The sequence below is a fragment of the Budorcas taxicolor genome, chromosome 20, assembly GCF_023091745.1.
Source record: "Budorcas taxicolor isolate Tak-1 chromosome 20, Takin1.1, whole genome shotgun sequence".
Taxonomy (NCBI): Eukaryota; Metazoa; Chordata; class Mammalia; order Artiodactyla; family Bovidae; genus Budorcas; species Budorcas taxicolor.
Genome location: NC_068929.1, coordinates 36,145,502 through 36,163,137, shown reverse-complemented (window position 1 = coordinate 36,163,137; position 17,636 = coordinate 36,145,502). Strand labels below are relative to the sequence as shown.

At 40.2% G+C, this 17,636-nt stretch overlaps 1 protein-coding gene across 2 annotated transcripts in view; it reads right to left on the bottom strand.

Moving 5' to 3' along the window:
* Positions 1-17,636, bottom strand: part of OXCT1 (3-oxoacid CoA-transferase 1) — a 161,645-nt gene that overhangs the window by 135,880 nt on the left and 8,129 nt on the right. For both annotated transcript variants that reach the window (XR_008201178.1, XM_052658974.1), the window contains exons 2-5: positions 14,316-14,424; positions 12,469-12,559; positions 3,432-3,567; positions 243-392 (exon numbers count right to left, since the gene is read on the bottom strand). Coding sequence is in view for 1 of the 2 variants with exons in the window: in XM_052658974.1 (XP_052514934.1) it covers positions 243-392; positions 3,432-3,567; positions 12,469-12,559; positions 14,316-14,424 (486 nt within the window). In the remaining variant the exon portion in view is untranslated. The remainder of the gene's footprint in view (positions 1-242; positions 393-3,431; positions 3,568-12,468; positions 12,560-14,315; positions 14,425-17,636) is intronic.

The following is a 17,636-nucleotide window of genomic DNA, read 5'->3' as shown; positions in this document are numbered from 1 at the left end:
CAGCAATTACACACACTCCTAAATGTCTTAAAACCTACCATAAAACTAACCTTGAATTTCCTTCCTTCTCATTTGTTTATTCTAGTTTCTCTACGTGACTTTAATTACTAGCAGATGTTCAGTTTTAGCTAGAAATTGTACCTAGCATATGTATGTTACTAAATGAATGTGTTTTATTCTCACCCAGGTATGATTTTATACTTTTTCACCCAATGAGCCCACCTGGAATCCGTGCGTCTTACCTCTCTCGGCTTACTGGCAATGGCAATGCTGCCATCTTTGTTGTATTTGATTGGTGCCCCCCCCTCTTGCACCAGGGTCCCATACCCTGTGCTGGTGTAAAATGCAGGAACTCCAGCCCCACCGGCACGAATCCTCTCTGCAAGTGTGCCCTACAAGTGAGCAAAAAACACTGCATCAAAAGTCCATCAAGCACACTTCTGTCTGCGGACACAAATACTTAGCCACATGCTCCCTGCTCTCTAGGTGTTTATTCATCTAAACCACCCCTAGCAGTGCATATTGGTCTACCTCACTAACACTGCAGGCTAGAAGATCAATGCAAGGCAATGACTGTCTCTCTAGACAACAACCTCTCTATTTTTAATCCTTATTTGTAATGGAACTGCTTATTTGTATACTCATGTTTTCGGTTTCCGTGTCTCCACTGGCTTCTCAACATCATATTTAACAAGTCTATTTGTAATATTTTAAAATCAATTTTCAAATCTGAAGTATATAACTTTAACTGTATACATTAAAAAACATACAATAAAATATCGTGTCTTACTGTGTGCTACATGTAGGTACAGCCTGAATCTTATCATAAATAACAATATCATGATTATATAATAATAATGAAAATTTTCCAGTTATTTAGAATGTATTCTAAACCTTCTCTTAAGTATTTTATCTACTATGTTATCTAATTAAGGAAAAATACAAATGACAAAGACTACAACATACAGCTAAACTGGTTTTTAAAAAGCCAAGAGAAATTCAAATTTTGTTTCAGAGTAGGAACAGCTCTAGGAAAAATGTCTTTGTATCATCTTCTGATCACTTTGTCTCCCTTTTAGGTACTAGTCATTTCAAATCTAATTTCCCCAGCTGTCTCTCACCACCACCTGCCTTTCCACCCAGTTTTCCTACTGGGAAATAACTCTGGCCCTAAACACTTGCAGACACAACCCCTAACATGAAACCTCTTGTTAGGTCTAGTTACATCATATTCAGTTCAGTTCAGTTCAGTTCAGTCGCTCAGTCGTGTCTGACTCTTTGTGACCCCATGGACTGCAGAATGCCAGGCCTCCCTGTCCATCACCAACTCCCAGAATTTATTCAAACTCAAGTCCATTGAGTCGGTGATGCCATCTAACCATCTCATCCTCTGTAGTCCCCTTCTCCTGCCTACAATCTTTCCCAGCATCAGGGTCTTTTCCAATGAGTCAGCTCTTCATATCAGGTGGCCAAAGTATTGGAGTTTAAGCTTCAACATCAGTCCCTCCAATGAACATTCAGGACTGATTTCCTTTAGGATGGACTGGGTGGATCTCCGTGAAGTCCAAGAGACTCTCAAGAGTCTTCTCCAACACCACAGTTCAAAAGCATCAATTCTTCGGTGCTCAGCCTTCTTCACAGTCCAACTCTCACATCCATACACGACTACTAGAAAAACCGTAGCCTTGACTAGGTGGACCTTTGTTGCAAGTAATGTCTCTGCTTTTTAATATGCTGTCTAGGTCGGTCATAACTTTTCTTCCAAGGAGTAAGCATCTTTTTATTTCATGGCTGCAGTCACCATCTGCAGTGATTTTGGAGCCCCCAAAAATAAAGTCAGCCACTGTTTCCACTGTTTCTCCATCTATTGCCATAAAGTGATGGGACCAGATGCCATGATCTTTGTTTTCTGAATGCTTTAAGCCAATTTTTTCACTCTCCTCTTTCACTTTCAATAAGAGGCTCTTTAGTTCTTCACTTTCTGCCATAAGGGTGGTGTCATCTGCATATCTGAGGTTATTGATATTTCTCTTGGCAATCTTGATTCCAGCTTGTGCTTCTTCCAGCCCAGCATTTCTCATGATGTACTCTCATGATGCATATAAGTTAAATAAGCAGGGTGACAATATACAGCCTTGACGTACTCCTTTTCCTATTCCCTGGTGGCTCAGACAGTTTAGTGTCTGTCTACAATGTGGGAGACCTGGGTTCGATCCCTGGGTCAGGAAGATCCCCTGGAGAAGGAAATGGCAATCCACTCCAGTACTATTGTCTGGAAAATCCTATGGACAGAGGAGCCTGGTAGGCTACAGTTCATGGGGTCGCAAAGAGTCGGACACAACTGAGCGACTTCACTTTCACTTTTCCTATTTGGAACCAGTCTGTTGTTCCATGTCCAGTTCTAACTATTGCTTCTTAACCTGCGTATAGGTTTGTCAATAGGCAGGTCAGATGGTCTGGTATTCCCATCTCTTAAAGAATTTTCCACAGTTTATTGTGATCCATGTGGTCAAAGGCTTTGGCATAGTCAATAAGGCAGAAATAGATGTTTTTCTGGAAATCTGCTTTTTCAATGATCTAGCAGATGTTGGCAATTTGATCTCTGGTTCCTCTGCCTTTTCTAAAACCAGCTTGAACATCTGGAAGTTCACAGTTCACGTATTGTTGAAGCCTGGCTTAGAGAATTTTGAGCATTACTTTGCTAACGTGTGAGATATGTGCATCATATTCAGACTAGATAACTGCCTGACTAACCAGTAGTGAGAATAGGCTTGAATATTAATGATGGTGAGTTTAATATTGCCCCAACCTGAAAACAAGGGTCTACTTGAACTGGGACCTTTAACTATATTGGATTGGCCAAAAAGGTTCCTCAATGACAAACTTTTCAATCAGATAGGAAAGGAAATGGTAGATAAAGGGAGTGGAAACTTGCTAGATTAACTGCAGTCATTGCTTCCTTTGTTTCAGTTCCCTGGAAACCTGGGCTCTGACCCCAGCATTTAGTCTGTGATGCAGACAGTTTTACTCCCCTCCATGGGCTTCATTTTCCTGATACGTCTCAGCAAGACCAGATTCTGCACAAATTTCTAATTCTATGATTAGTAGGAGTTGACTTGTAGGACAATCTTCAAACATTTCAGCAAATGCTTTTGCATATGCCACAGTGAAATACACATTCCAGTGCCAAATTTAACATTTTATCCTGAAGCCTGGATATTTTCACTAGAAATACCTTCTTTTACAGTGCATAGCAACAAAACATTAGTCCTCTAGCAGACAAGAGGTGTGACTTATAAACAAGTTTTCTTGGTTTGGCAAAAGAGCATTCTATCTTACCTCTCTTACACAATGAAATTTCTAGAAGGAAAAAGGTAAACTTCAAAATAAGTTTTTATTATTAAAAAAAAAAAATTTTTTTTTTTTTTTACCTGAGGTGTCAGCTCTACTTCTAATTCGCCAGATAAATACTGTCGTTCAAATTCTGCATTTTCTCCCACATAGGAAGAGACCATGCGTTTTATCTGCTTGGTTCGAAGTAAAAGGCCCAAACCAAAGTTGTCAACCCTAGAAAGAATACACAAGCAGCTTACAATCAAAAGAACATCCAATGGAACACTAACATCCTCACATTCAAAAACTTGAGATTTTATTTGACAAATCACTGACATTACTCCTAACAACTTCCTCTTCTCCCTCCTTCAACTTCACATCCTAATCCTTCTCATGCCAACAAGTAGTCATTCTCGCTCACTTAATTCTTTCCTAATTCTCGTAATGTGTCATTTCCAAGCCTATAACCTCCCCCAGGCAGTCCAGACACAGTGAACACCTTAAAGCAGTCCAGGTAGGTACCTGTCAACTTTCTGATAGATCTGTTTCATAGTCCAAGTCTTCCAATACTGACTCTAATAACATTTCCCACTGACCGTGGGTGTAAGGAAAGACCTGCATAAGAAAGTTCCCTGACGGTCCAGTGGTTAGGACTCAGCACTTTCACTATGGTGGCCAGGGTTAGATCCCTAGTTGGAGAACTAAAATCCCACAAGCTATGAAGTGTAGCTATATATATATATATATATATATATATATATATATATATATACACACACACACACACATATATGCAGATTTTATTCTTACCTGAAGAAACTTGGCTGCCTATGTGCTCCGTCAAGTCCAACTCTTTTGTGACCCCATGGACTGTTGCCCTCCAGATTCCTCTGTCCATGGGATCTTCCAGGCAAGAATACCGGAGTGGGTTGCCATTCCCTTCTCTAGGGACTCTTCCTTATCCAGGGATCAAACCCATGTCTCCTGTGTCTCCTGCATTGGCAGGTAGATTTTCTAATACTGAGCCACCTGGAAAGCCCTTCCAAAGAAAACTGAAGCCTAAATAGCAAGTATTTTCAGGAATGCAGTTTTGAAATGTGGAAATTCCCTGAAGATTAATAATATACTTGTCCACTAGAAGGCTCCAAATCACTAAAGAGCCTCTCCAAACACTGATTATGCACAAGGCTTTACACTTTTTGTTTATTCCCTTCTCCCAAATGGCAACCCACTCCAGTATTCTTGCCGAGGAAATCCCGAAGACAGAGGGACTCGGTGGGCTACAGTCCATTGGGTTGCAAGACTCGGACATTACTGAGCACACACAAATACACACAGACATTAAACAATTTCCCAGTTCTTTGGGTAAACAATTCTATTCCCCTCAGTTCAACTCTACCTACAGCCTTCTTCACCTCACCTGATGGCAGCCTCATCTTACAGATCTTCAGAACAAAACTCAGGGAGTGATTCCTGACATACAGGTTCCACGTCAGCTCTACTGGAAAATCCTGACTCTGCATTCAGTATCCACCCAGAATCTGAGCATTTCTCACTCCCTCTCTGGAACTGGCACCATAGCTTACCCGGATACCACAGTAACCTTCCCTGCTTCTACTCCCGCCCACTACGATCTACTCACAAAATGATAGCCCAAACGACAATATGTCAGATCATGTCACTGCTCTGCTTGAAACCCTGCAGTTGTACCCATTTATTCAGAATAAAAGTAAAGGTCTCACTCTAGAGTGGCCCCCTAGGATGGGTTAAATGCCCTTTCACACCTCTGACCTCACTCCTCCCATTCTTCTTTTTGCTCAGTTCTCTGCCTCTGCTGGCCTCCTTACGGTCCCTCAAATACACCAGGCATTCTGCATGGAGGCCCTTACACTGGCCTTTCCATCTCTCTCGGAAACTCTTTCCCCATATAGGGTTTTACATAAACATCTCTTGACATCTGTCAAATGAGTTTATTGCTTGATTTCACTCTCCCCTCCTCACTGACTGGCTCTTTAGTAATAAAAATGAAAATCATTAAGTCTTCAAGCTGGATATTTGCTATGTGTCCCTCCAGATCCATTCTTCAACCTCCAGTCTGCCTACGCCTAGGGGGGCTGCCCTGTGTAGACTGAATCATGGGGTCCCCTGCCCTCTGGCTTCTGACTGAGTCCATCCACTTCTGACTGGGTCCAGCCAATCAAAGTTACCACCAGGAGGATCAGGGGAGTGAGGGGAGAGTGGTGTCAGGACTTCTGTTCCCTTAGCTCTCTCCCTGGCACCTGAAGCACACTGGATACACCTCTCCATAAGACTTTCTTCTGGGTTCTAACAGCCCCCATCCCCTCGAACTTGTCAGGGCCAAAGCTGGTGGTAACAGCTCTCCACTGTTACTAACTCTAAGGTTCTTCAATACTCATGTTTGCCTTCCCTCAGCCTTGACTCTTCCTTTAAAAAGAGTCTCTTTGGCAAATTCTCTCAATTATCTAATATAACAATACCATTGATATCATCTGGAGCCCTGTCCAAATAAAGTTATTTTAATAGTAAAATAATCTATGAATGTGGATATAACCCATTTGCTTTGTAGTTTTAAAAAATCTGAAACTCCCTCCAAGAATAGAGGTCCATACCATAAAACAGAATACAGTTGGCCATTCACTGACTTAGGAATTTTTCCAACCACTCTTTCATTGATCTCTATGTGATCTTCCAACCCATTACACATTTGAACTTATCTCTGTTTGGAAATAACCTCTCTGTATTTGTTGATCTTGGCTCTGGACATCATGTGTGCTTGGCTATTGGTTTGTTTCTGGACTAGCAAGCTGGCATAGCAACCCAGCAGAGCATAAGATACTCAGCTGAGGTTACCACCTGACCAGGTACAAATTTAGTGTTTATGCCTCAAAAAACGCTGCTAGATAGCTTATCATAAGAGTGTCTTTCCTAGTTTTCCTGGTGGTCCAGCGGTTAAGAACCCACCTTGCGATGCAAGGGACACCTGTTTGATCCCTGGTCCAGGAAGACTCCCCCCTGCCATAGAGTTACCAAGCCCGCGCGCCACAACTCCTGAGCCAGTGCTCTAGAGCCCGAGAGCCACAACACCTGAAGCCAATGTGCAGAAACTACTATAGCCTGCCTGCCTAGAGCCCGTGCTCCACGAGGGAAGGCGCCACAATTAGAAGCCCACACCCCACAGAGAGCAGCCCCCACTCACTGCAACTGGAGAAAGCCCTCGTGCAGCAATGAAGACACACCACAGCCAAAAGACTAATAACAATAAAATAAGTAAATAAATCTTAAAAAAAGAGTGTCTTTCCTGCCATCTACTTTCCAGTTCACAAATTCAGTAAATATGTACCCCTTATCTACCGTGTATCAGACACTAATGATAAAAAAATGAAAAGGGAAAGGCCCTCACACAATATAAGAAAAAAGAAAGACATATGTAATCTTTTGCTAATGAAAAATCTACTATATTCCTAATAGAGAAACACACATATTAAAGCATCTTGAAGCTCTCTGGTATTAAAGATAATCTGAATGAACTTTCAAAGATATTATCTACTTAGTGCCTTTAGTAGCCATTATTTTTCTAGCATACCTAAAAAGAGATCTGACCTTTCTCCTACAGCACCACAAACTCATGTTAAAAAGAAGTCTAAGGCCAAGAATTCATTAGAGAGGTATACTAATGTAAAACAAATGTATATTTCATGGAAGACATCAATGTACTGCAAATATTTTTCATTTTCTGAATCTCAAATTTCATTTTCTGAAATCTCACTGACAATTCTAAAATAAACCATCAAAATAAAACTCTAATAATGAAATTGCAATCAATGATGCAATCAACAAGGGGTTAATTTCCAAACTATACAAACAGCTCATACAACTCAATATCAAAAAGCCCAAACAATCCAATCAAAAAATGGGCAGAAAACCTAAATAAACATCTCTCCAAAAAAGACAAGCAGCCAATAGGCACATGAAAAGATGCTCAATATCACTAATTACTGCTGCTGCTGCTGCTGCTGCTGCTGCTGCTGCTGCTAAGTCACTTCAGTCGTGTCCAACTCTGTGCGACCCCATAGACAGCAGCCCACTAGGCTCCCCGGTTGGAGTGGGTTGCCATTTCCTTCTCCAGTGCATAAAAGTGAAGATGCTCAGTCGTGTCTGACTCTTAGTGACCCCATGGACTGCAGCCTACCAGGCTCCTCCGTCCATGGGATTTTCCAAGCAAGAGTACTGGAGTGGGGGTGCCACTGCCTTCTCCAATCACTAATTACTAGAGACATGCAAATCAAAATTATCAGGAGGTATCATCTCACACAGTCAGAGTAGCCATCATCAAAAAGTCTACAAATAATAAATGCTGGAGAGGATATGGAGAAAAGGAAACCCTCCTACACTGTTGGTGGGACTGTAAATTGGTGCAGCCACTCTGGAAAACCGTGTGGAAGTTCCTTTAAAAACTAAAAATAGTTATCATATGATCCAGCAACACCCCTCCTGGGCATATATCCAAAGAAAACTCTAATTTGAAAAGATACATGCACCTCAACATTCACAGCAGCATTATTTACAACAGCCAAGACATCAAAGCAACCCAAGTATCCATCAACAGATTAATGGATAAAGAAGACATAGTGTATATGTATGTATACATAATGGAATATTACTCAGCCATAAAAAAGAATAAAATGTTGCCATCTGCAGAAACATCAATGGACCTAGAGATTATCATAATGAGTGAAGTAACTCAGAGAAATAGGAAATTATATGATATCACTTATATGTGGAATCTAAAAAATAATACAAATGGGGAAGGGACAGGGTGATAAATTAGGAGTATGGGATTAAGAAATACACACTATCATATATAAAATAGAGACTAACCAGTGGACATGCTGGACAAAAGGATGATTCTTGTCCAGGGCAGGACAGAGCAGGAGGGTGTGAGATTTCATCATGCTACTCAAAATAGCCTGTAACTGAAAACTCATGAATTGTTTATTTCTGGAATTTTCCATTTAGTATTTCCAGATCAAGGTTGATGCCGCATATCTCAAACCATGTAAAGCAAAACCATGGATAAAGTGGGGACTGTTGTACATATGTACATATGCTGTACATATGTTGTACATATTACCACTATTTTTTAGTTTTCTACACGAAGTGGGGCTGCCCTTGGAGCTGTCTAAATCCTCACCTTCAAGAACCGTAATCTAAAACAACCCTGTCCTGAGGAAATGAAAATGACTAATATGGCACACCTATTCTTCCCTTGACTCTGTGATTTAATTACCTGAAATAAGTTTATTGTGAAACACTTGCTCATCCAGGTTTGTAATTCGTATGTTAAAGTCTTCTAAAAATCAGAGGAACATCTGTGATGTTCCCGCTTTTCTAATCAACCCATATCAAAGCATTGATTCATCTCAGTGGTCCTAAGGGAGGGTTCATCTTATCAACATTTAATAGTCAATACTCATAGCAAAGTAAGTGGTACCTCAGGCCAACAGGTCTTAGTGGTCATTAAAAGCAAACAAATTTAAAAAAAATAAACAGATAATTAGAAGTCCTGAGCTTTGGAAGACTTCCAATTCAGGCAGAACTTCTAAAGATGGAGTCTTTTTCTAAAGGAGAAAATAGTCATTACTTCCTTATTTTAAAAAATGAAGTAGAACTGATTTCCAGTGTTGTATTAGTTTCAAGGTGTGGAGCAAAGTGATTTGGTTATATATTCATATACATTCTTTTTCAGTTTCTTTTCCATTACAGGGTATTACAAGATATTGAATACAGTTCCCTGCGCTATACAGTAGGTCCTTGCTGCTTATCTGTTTTATATACAGTTGTGTGTATCTGTTAAAGGCAAACTCATAATTTATCCCCCCCCCCTCCTTTCTGCTTTAGTAACCAAAAGTTTGTTTCTATGTCTGTGAGTCTGTTTCTCTTTTAGAAATAAGTTCTTTTGTATCATTTTTTTAGATTGAACATATTGGTGATAACCATTACTTCTAATTCCATGTTCTCTCCCTTTACCCCACAACTCACACTATGTTTGGTGCTCAAATACAGACATACTTAAGCTTTCCACCTCATTTATCTAATTATCAAAACAAAGCCCTCATCCCTATAAACCTTAAACGCCTCTAATTAAGATAATCAACTGCAAAAGAAAAAAAAAGATAACCAACTGCCAATCAAGGAGTGCCCAGTGCCTTCTTTGAGTTCAATGAAGTCGGTTATCGGTACTTACTCTGCATCAAGAATTTACATTAATCTGTACTACTCCCTGCGCTTCTCAGGTGGTGTTAGTGGTAAAGAACCTGCCTGCCAATGAAGGAGATGTAAGAGACATGGGTTTGATCCCTAGGTTGCTAAGATCTCCTGGAGAAGGGAATGGCAACCTACTCCAGTATTCTTGCCCAGAGAATCCCATGAACAGAGGAAGCTGGTGGGCTACAGTCCATGGGGTCACAAAGAGTCAGACATGACTGAAGCATCTTAGCATACATGCATACACTACTTAAAAGCACTGAGTTATCAGGAAAATTCAACCAAGTATCAATAATCAAAAGTATTTTTAATAAACATTAAGTAAGTTCAAAGGGCACAGGATATGTTTCAGAAATAACAAGTGACCATGAACAAGTTACTTCCCTATTTAAAGAGGGTTTCCCCTGTTAAATGAAGGAACTGGAACATATGGTCTCTATAATCCAATCCAGCTTTAAGTCTCAATGACTCTGAGACTATAGGCTAAGCATAAATAGTATGAAACAGAAACCTACTCTAGGGATTTCCCTACAGTCCAGTGGTTAAGACTCCCCACTTCCACTGCAGGGGGGCACGGGACTGATCTCTGGTTGGGGAACTAAGATCCTGCATGCTCCATGGTGCAGCTAAAGAATAAAAAAAATTTAAAAAGAAAATAGAAAACTACTCTAAGTAAAAGGATTGGCCTGTAATATACATCAGAGATAATAAATACATATCAGTACACAAAGACAGGCTAACCATCTCCACAGGAATTCAGGAAGGGACAAGATCAATGAAGGCTAGAGCAGTTTTCTAACTGGATATGGCTTCTGTAAGACGGGAAAAGATGTGGATACCCAGAGAAGTGGACAGGCTTCCAAGCAAAAATAACAGCATAAAGTCAGCAAAGAAAAAAATGAGCAAGAAACAACAGATAGATCTGGACATGGAACAATGGACTGGCTCCAAATTGGGAAAGGAATACATCAAGGCTCCATACTGTCACCCTATTTATTTAACTTATATGCAGAGTACATCATGTGCCATGCTGGACTGGATGAAGCACAAGCTGGAATCAAGACTGTCAGGAGAAATATCAACAACCTCAGATATGTAAATGATACCACTCTAACAGCAGAAAGCGAAGAGTATCTAAAGAGCCTCTTGATGAAGGTGAAACAGGAGCGTGAAAAAGCAGGCTTAAGACTGAACATTCAAAAAACGAAGATCATGGCTTCTGGTCCTATCACTTCATGGCAAACAGATAAATGCAGTGACAGACTTTATTTTCTTGGGTTCCACAATCACTGTGGACAGTGACTGCACCCATGAAATTAAAAGATGCTTTCTCCTTGGAAGAAAAGCTATTACAAACCTAGACAGTATACTAAACTGCAGAGACATTACTTTGCCAACAAAGGTCTGTCTAGTCAAAGCTATGGTTTTTCCAGTAGTCATGTACAGATGGGAGAGCTGGACCACAAAGAAAGCTGAGCACCGAAGAATTGATGCTTTCAAACTGTGGTGTTGGAGAAGACTCTTGAGAGCTCCTTGGACAGCAAGGAGATGACACCAGTCAATCCTAAAGCAAATCAACCCTGAATATTCATTGGAAGGTCTAATGCTGAAGTTGGAACTCCAATACTTTGGCCACCGGATGTGACGAGCCAACTCATTGGAAAAGACCCTGATGCTAGAAAAGATCGAGGGCAGGAGGAGAAGGAGGCAAGCTGAGAAGGTTGGATGGCATCACTGACTCAATGGACATGACTTTGAGCAAATTCTGGGAGACACTGAAGGACGGGGAAGCCTGTCTTGCTGCAGTCCATGGAGTTGTAAAGAGTCAGACATGGCTGAGTGACTGAACAACAAAAACAACAACGTATATCAGTTTTGTTGCCTAAATAAACTGCTATTTCTTCTAAATTGCACTAAACTGCCAAATTAATTAATTTCTTTAATTTTTAAGATCTTTGAAGTCTTTCATTGTTAGAAGAGCTGATAAATTACTATTGTGAATTAAAATGGCCTTTCTCTTGATAACTAAATATATCTTAACATGCAGGCCATTAATCATTAAGATTTTATGGGTCATTGCTGACCATTTTGATATGCAAGCCTACTGTCTTAATGCTGGCTGCATACCCTCCTCTTTTTACCAAGACCAGCAACATTTTTAATGATTGATTATATTCTTCATGTATCTTCTATGGTAAGGGCATAACCAAAATAAAAGAAACAGATTTCAAATGGATGTCCATCTGCCTTTGTAAATAAAGATCTACAATAAGGTACAACATACAATCTCTAAGTTTTAAAATGAAAGAGTGCTTTGCTGGTGGATCAGTGGTAAAGAACCTGCCTGCCAATGCAGGAGACATGGGTTCAATCCCTGATCCAGGAAGATCCCATACGCCTTGGAGCAACTAAGCCTGTGCTCGTCAACTACTGAGCCTGTGCTCTAGAGTCCTGGAGCCACACCACTGAAGCCCACATGCCCTAGAGCCCATGCTCCACAACTAGAGAGGAGCCCCACCTCGCCACAACTACAGAAAAGCCCGTGCACCAATAAAGACCCAGCACAGCCAAAAACAAAATAAATAACTAAATAAACTTTAAAATGAAAGGCTCAGTTTGAACTTTTTCTTTTCTTGCAGCATCTTGGTTCCCTGAAAAGCCAGCAAACCTGGGCCCCCTGCAGTGGCACCATGGAGTCTTAATCATTGGAATGATAAAACCATCTTCTGATCCTTAAGCTTACTGCTCCTATCAATGAAGAAATATTTCACTTCACTGATAGACTTCATTTCAATATTATGAAGGATTATCATTTCTTTCAAGTCAATTGTTTTAAAAACACACACTTACCCAGCATTGTTGCTGACTGCAGTTAGTCCTTTTACTCCAGTCTTTAGCAAAGCTCCTATAAGATTCTCTGGAATTCCACATAACCCAAAACCTATAATGGGCCAAGAAGATAAATAATTTTATGTAAAGGGTAATTTTCTTCCAAGGAAATGTATCTGTTACTCTTTTTTAAAAAAAGAAAAATGTACCAGCACATTATTAGACCTACTATGCAAATGCATAGATATATCTCAGCAACTTAAGAAGTAGTCGTAGACAGTAAAAAGATCAATGGTTGCCAGGAATTTGAGAGGTAGGGGGACATGAATACACAGAGTACAGAAGTTTTCATGAGCAGTGAAATACTTTGTATGACATTATAATGATATGTGTATGTATATATATATATGTATATATATGTGTATATATATATAATGATATATATATATATATATATGTCATTATACTTTGGTCCAAACCCATAGAATGCACAACATTATTTACTTCATTAAAGTGTACCCTAAGATGAACTGTGGATTTTGGTGATTATGTCAATGCAATTCATCCTTGGTTAATAAAAAAAAAAGTTCCACTCTGTTGATAATGGCTATGCATGTGTGGGGAGGGCGTATATGGGGAATTTCTGTACCTTCTTGTCAATTTTATTATAAACCTAAAACTGCTTTGAAAAAAAAGTTTCCAAAAAAAAAAAATTAACACTCAGGATAGACATTTTTGGTAAAACTTTTGTTTCACTTATATATGTATACATATTACATACATGTGTGTTTGTTGGATTGTAATGTAAAATGTGTTTTTAGATCAAAAAAGTTTGCAAATCACTTTACTAAAGTTCTACTGGCAAAACAAAGCACAAATAAACCTCAAAAAAACAAATAAAATAAATGGCCATATAGCTATCTCCAAATGTTTTACATCATTATATAGTACCAGATATCACTGCCAAGTCCTTGATTCATAAGTATAAAGCCAAGTGCAATGTGTTAATGCAGCCAGCTACACATTGCTCTTCTTGCACTTAACTACATATTTGTTATTTTCCCACTTTAAAATTGAACCTTTACACAGTTACTTTTTCAAGCATGTTTGTTTTACATTCCTGGGTAGATTCTGCAGATCTAGAAGCCTAAGCCAATGACTTTCATTTCTTTTACACAATTCCTCAAACAGTATTGGGTCTAACAATTTAATGACTGCCGAGTTGAATGAATGAATGAAGAGCAAGCCTAAAAATAACCCTTGATTTTTATGACCAAGGCCTAGAAATCCAAAGAAACGTATAAGAATCAGGCAACAAGTTTAATGAGTGTGAGAGAGGGGTGCTAAAAGACATTCTAAACAAAAAGAAGCAACAGAACTTGAGAGGCTCACTAACAGATAGATGCGGATGTGTGCTCTAGCTTCTAAAATGAGGAGGAACAAAAGGAATGGCCAGTGTGGGCTGCTGAGATCAATGCAAACTGTTTTTTTTTCTTGATGCAAACGTTTTAAGGTAAGCAGAATTCCCAAGTATCTAGGGATTTTTCAAAGCTACTAGTAAGATATTCCCATTTAAGGTGTCAGCTTTTCAAATAATAGGAAAAGAAATAGAAAAGGAAAGAAAAGGTCAGATATAAAGTGCTAAACCTTGCTAAACTTTCAGAAAGGGGACACTATAATAAAAAAATAGATAATATGTAATAAATAAAATAAGATAAAGAATCGATAATTAAACAATAAAATAACTGGCAGTTCTAATAATTGGCATTTATTAACAAAGTAATAAAATAATTAGCCTTTCTAATCACCTCACCATTGTGATTTCCCTGCTTTGCGAAAATCAAAAGGAAAACAATACTATTACTCACCACCAACCAGTATTGTTGCACCATTAGGAATGTCTTTTACCGCTTCCACTGGGTCTGTATAAAATTTGGTATGGTGAGCTGTGCCAGTTGAAAAGTAGCAAATACATCCCTAAAACATTAAAAAACATTTTTAAGTGAATAAGCATTTGGACACTTGTGTTTATTTTGCATGTATACAAATATATTCAATTATTATATATACAAGGATAATTTCACTAGCTTGTCTTTGAAAGAGTGGGGCTGTAAGTAGTTCATCTTAAGAGTAGGATGGACAGAGACTTCCCTGATGGTCCAGTGGTTAAGACTCCAGGCTCCCAATGCTGAGGACTCAGGTGAAATCCCTGGTTAGGGAACTATATCCACATGCCAAATCTAGGGTTCACGTGCCACAACTAAAGATCCTGCATGCCACTGTTTACAATAGCCAGAACATGTTATCAACCTGATGTCCATCGACAGGTGAATAGATGAAGAGGTTGTGGTACATATACACAATGGCATATTACTCAGCCATAAAAGGGACAAAAGGGTGTCATTTGTAGTGATGTGGATGAACCTAGAGTCTCTCATACACAGTGAAAGAAGTCAGAAAGAGAAAAACAAATATTAACGTATATACATGGAATCTAGAAAAATGAACCTATCTGCAAGGCACAGATACAGAGAACAGACTTGTGCACACAGAAGGGAAAAATGAAGGCAGGCAAACAGAGAGTAGCACTGACATATGTATGCTGCCATGTGTAAAACACAGCTGGTGGGAAGCTGCTGTAAAACACAGGGAGCTCAGCATGGTGCTCTGTGATGACCTAGCGGGGTGGGGTGGGGGCGGGGAGGGAAGCTCAAGACAGAGGGGATATATGTTATGTATACTTATAGCTGATTCACTTTGTTGTACAGCAGAAACTAACAGGACATTGTAAAGTAATTATCCTCCAATTTTAACAAGTCCTATGGTAAACCATAATGGAAAAGAATATTTAAAAACATAACATATATATATATATGTATAACTGAATTACTTTACTGTATGACAGGAATTAACACACTGTAAATCAACTATAAGTGAAGTGAAGTTGCTCAGTCGTGTCCGACTCTTGGCAACGCCATGGACTGTAGCCTACCAGGCTCCTCTGTCCATGGGATTTTCCAGGCAATAGTACTGGAGTGGATTGCCATTTCCTTCTCCAGTGGATCTTCCCGACCCAGGGATCGAACCCGGGTCTCCTGCATTGTAGACAGACGCTTTACCATCTGAGCCACTAGGGAAGTCTTACTTCAATAAAAATAAATAAGAAAAAAAAAGATACTGTGTGTGGCAACTAAGACCCACAGTGGCCAAATCAACAAATAAATATTTAACAACAACCAAAAAAACAGAGTAGAGATTCACAAATTACCACCAGAATCCCCTTATGATCGATATCTTCTATTATATAAGAAAAGCTCTGTGTCATTTGGGGCCCCTTGAAAGAGTGAAAGAAAGCAGATACTGTGTATGATGGGACTCAAATTCACAATATCAGTGTCAATATTGATTTTTGATAGCAATACAACCAACAAATATTTCCTGAGAACCCGTATGTGCCAAATCCTCTGCTATTTATTCCAATCTAGTAAGTATTAGGCAATGGCAACCCACTCCAGCACTCTTGCCTGGAAAATCCCGTGGTTGGAGGAGCTTGATCGGCTGCAGTCCATGGGGTCGCTAAGAGTCGGGCATGACTGAGTGACTTCACTTTCACTTTTCACTTTCATGCACTGGAGAAGGAAATGGCAACCCACTTCAGAGTTCTTGCCTGGAGAATCCCAGGGACGGGGAGCCTGGTAGGCTGCCGTCTATGGGGTCGCACAGAGTCAGACACGACTGAAGTGACTTAGCAGCAGCAGTATTAAGATACAACTGATGCTCTCAATACTATAAATACTACAGATTTGGGCCTTGATCCAATCTTGGGTATCAAAGAACACCTCCGGAAGGGACAAGAACAGCACACAAAAACTCATTCCCTTCTAGGGCCTAGAGTTTATGGATGCCAAAGAAAAGCAGCAGACTGTTAACTCCAAGAGGGGCATGGCCAGTCTCATCACAGTGTACTATCTGGTGCAAGTCAGGCTATCTGGCGAGCATTCACCATCAGTTTTAAACTGTTTCCCTCTTTACACTTCACTCACAGTATGAACAGGAAAAATGATAAAGTCGATTGAGTTGCAATCAATCACTCATACTTAACATCATCTCTCCTTTATTCTTATTAAATAGTCGACCTAAAAAAAGAGGGCTTCCCCAGTGGCTGAGGGGTAAAGAATCTGCCTGCCAAGCAGGAAATAGAGAAGACGTGGGTTTGATCCCTGGATTGGGAAGAACCCCCTAGAGGAGGAAACAGCAACCCACTCCAGTAGTCTTGCCTGAAAATTCCCATAGACAGAGGAGCCTGGTGGGCTACAGTCCATGGAATCGCAAAGAGTCAGACACAACTGAGTACGCATGCATAAAAAGAGAGGGGGTAGAGAGAATGACACCTGACTCCTGAGACACTGCCCCTTAACCAGCCCATCGATGTAAGCTCACACCCATGCCTATCAGAGCCTCCCAGACAGAGAACTCTAGGAGATCAAAGTAAAAGCATAAATGAGTGCTCTCATTTTTTTAATGCCTCGAAAATCTCCTTTCATAAAAAGTGTCAGTTCAGTTCATTTCAGTTCAGCCACTCAGTCGTGTCCGACTCTTTGTGACCCCATGGACTGCAGCATGCCAGGCCTCCCTGTCCATCACCAACTCCCGGAGTTTACTCAAACTCACATCCACTAAGTCAATGATGCCATCTAACCATCTCATCCTCTGTCATCCCCTTCTCCAGCATCAGGGTCTTTTCAAATGAGTCAGTTCTTCGAATCAGGTGGCCAAAGGATTGGAGTTTCAGCTTCAGCATCAGTCCTTCCAATGAACACCCAGGACTGATTTCCTTTAGGATGGACTGGTTGGATCTCTTTGCAGTCCAAGGGACTCTCAAGTGAAGTGAAGTCACTCAGTCATGTCCGACTCTGCGATCCCGTGGACTGTAGCCTACCAAGCTGCTCCATCCATAGGATTCTCCAGGCAAGAATACTGGAGTGGGTTGCCATTTCCTTCTCCAAGGGATCTTCCTGACCCAGGGATCGAACCCGGGTTTCCCGCATTGGAGGCAGACGCTTTAACCTCTGAGTCACCAGGGAAGCCCCAAAGACTCTCAAGAGTCTTCTCCAACACCACAGTTCAAAAGCATCAACTCTTCGGCACTCAGCTTTCTTCACAGTCCAACTCTCACATCCATACATGAC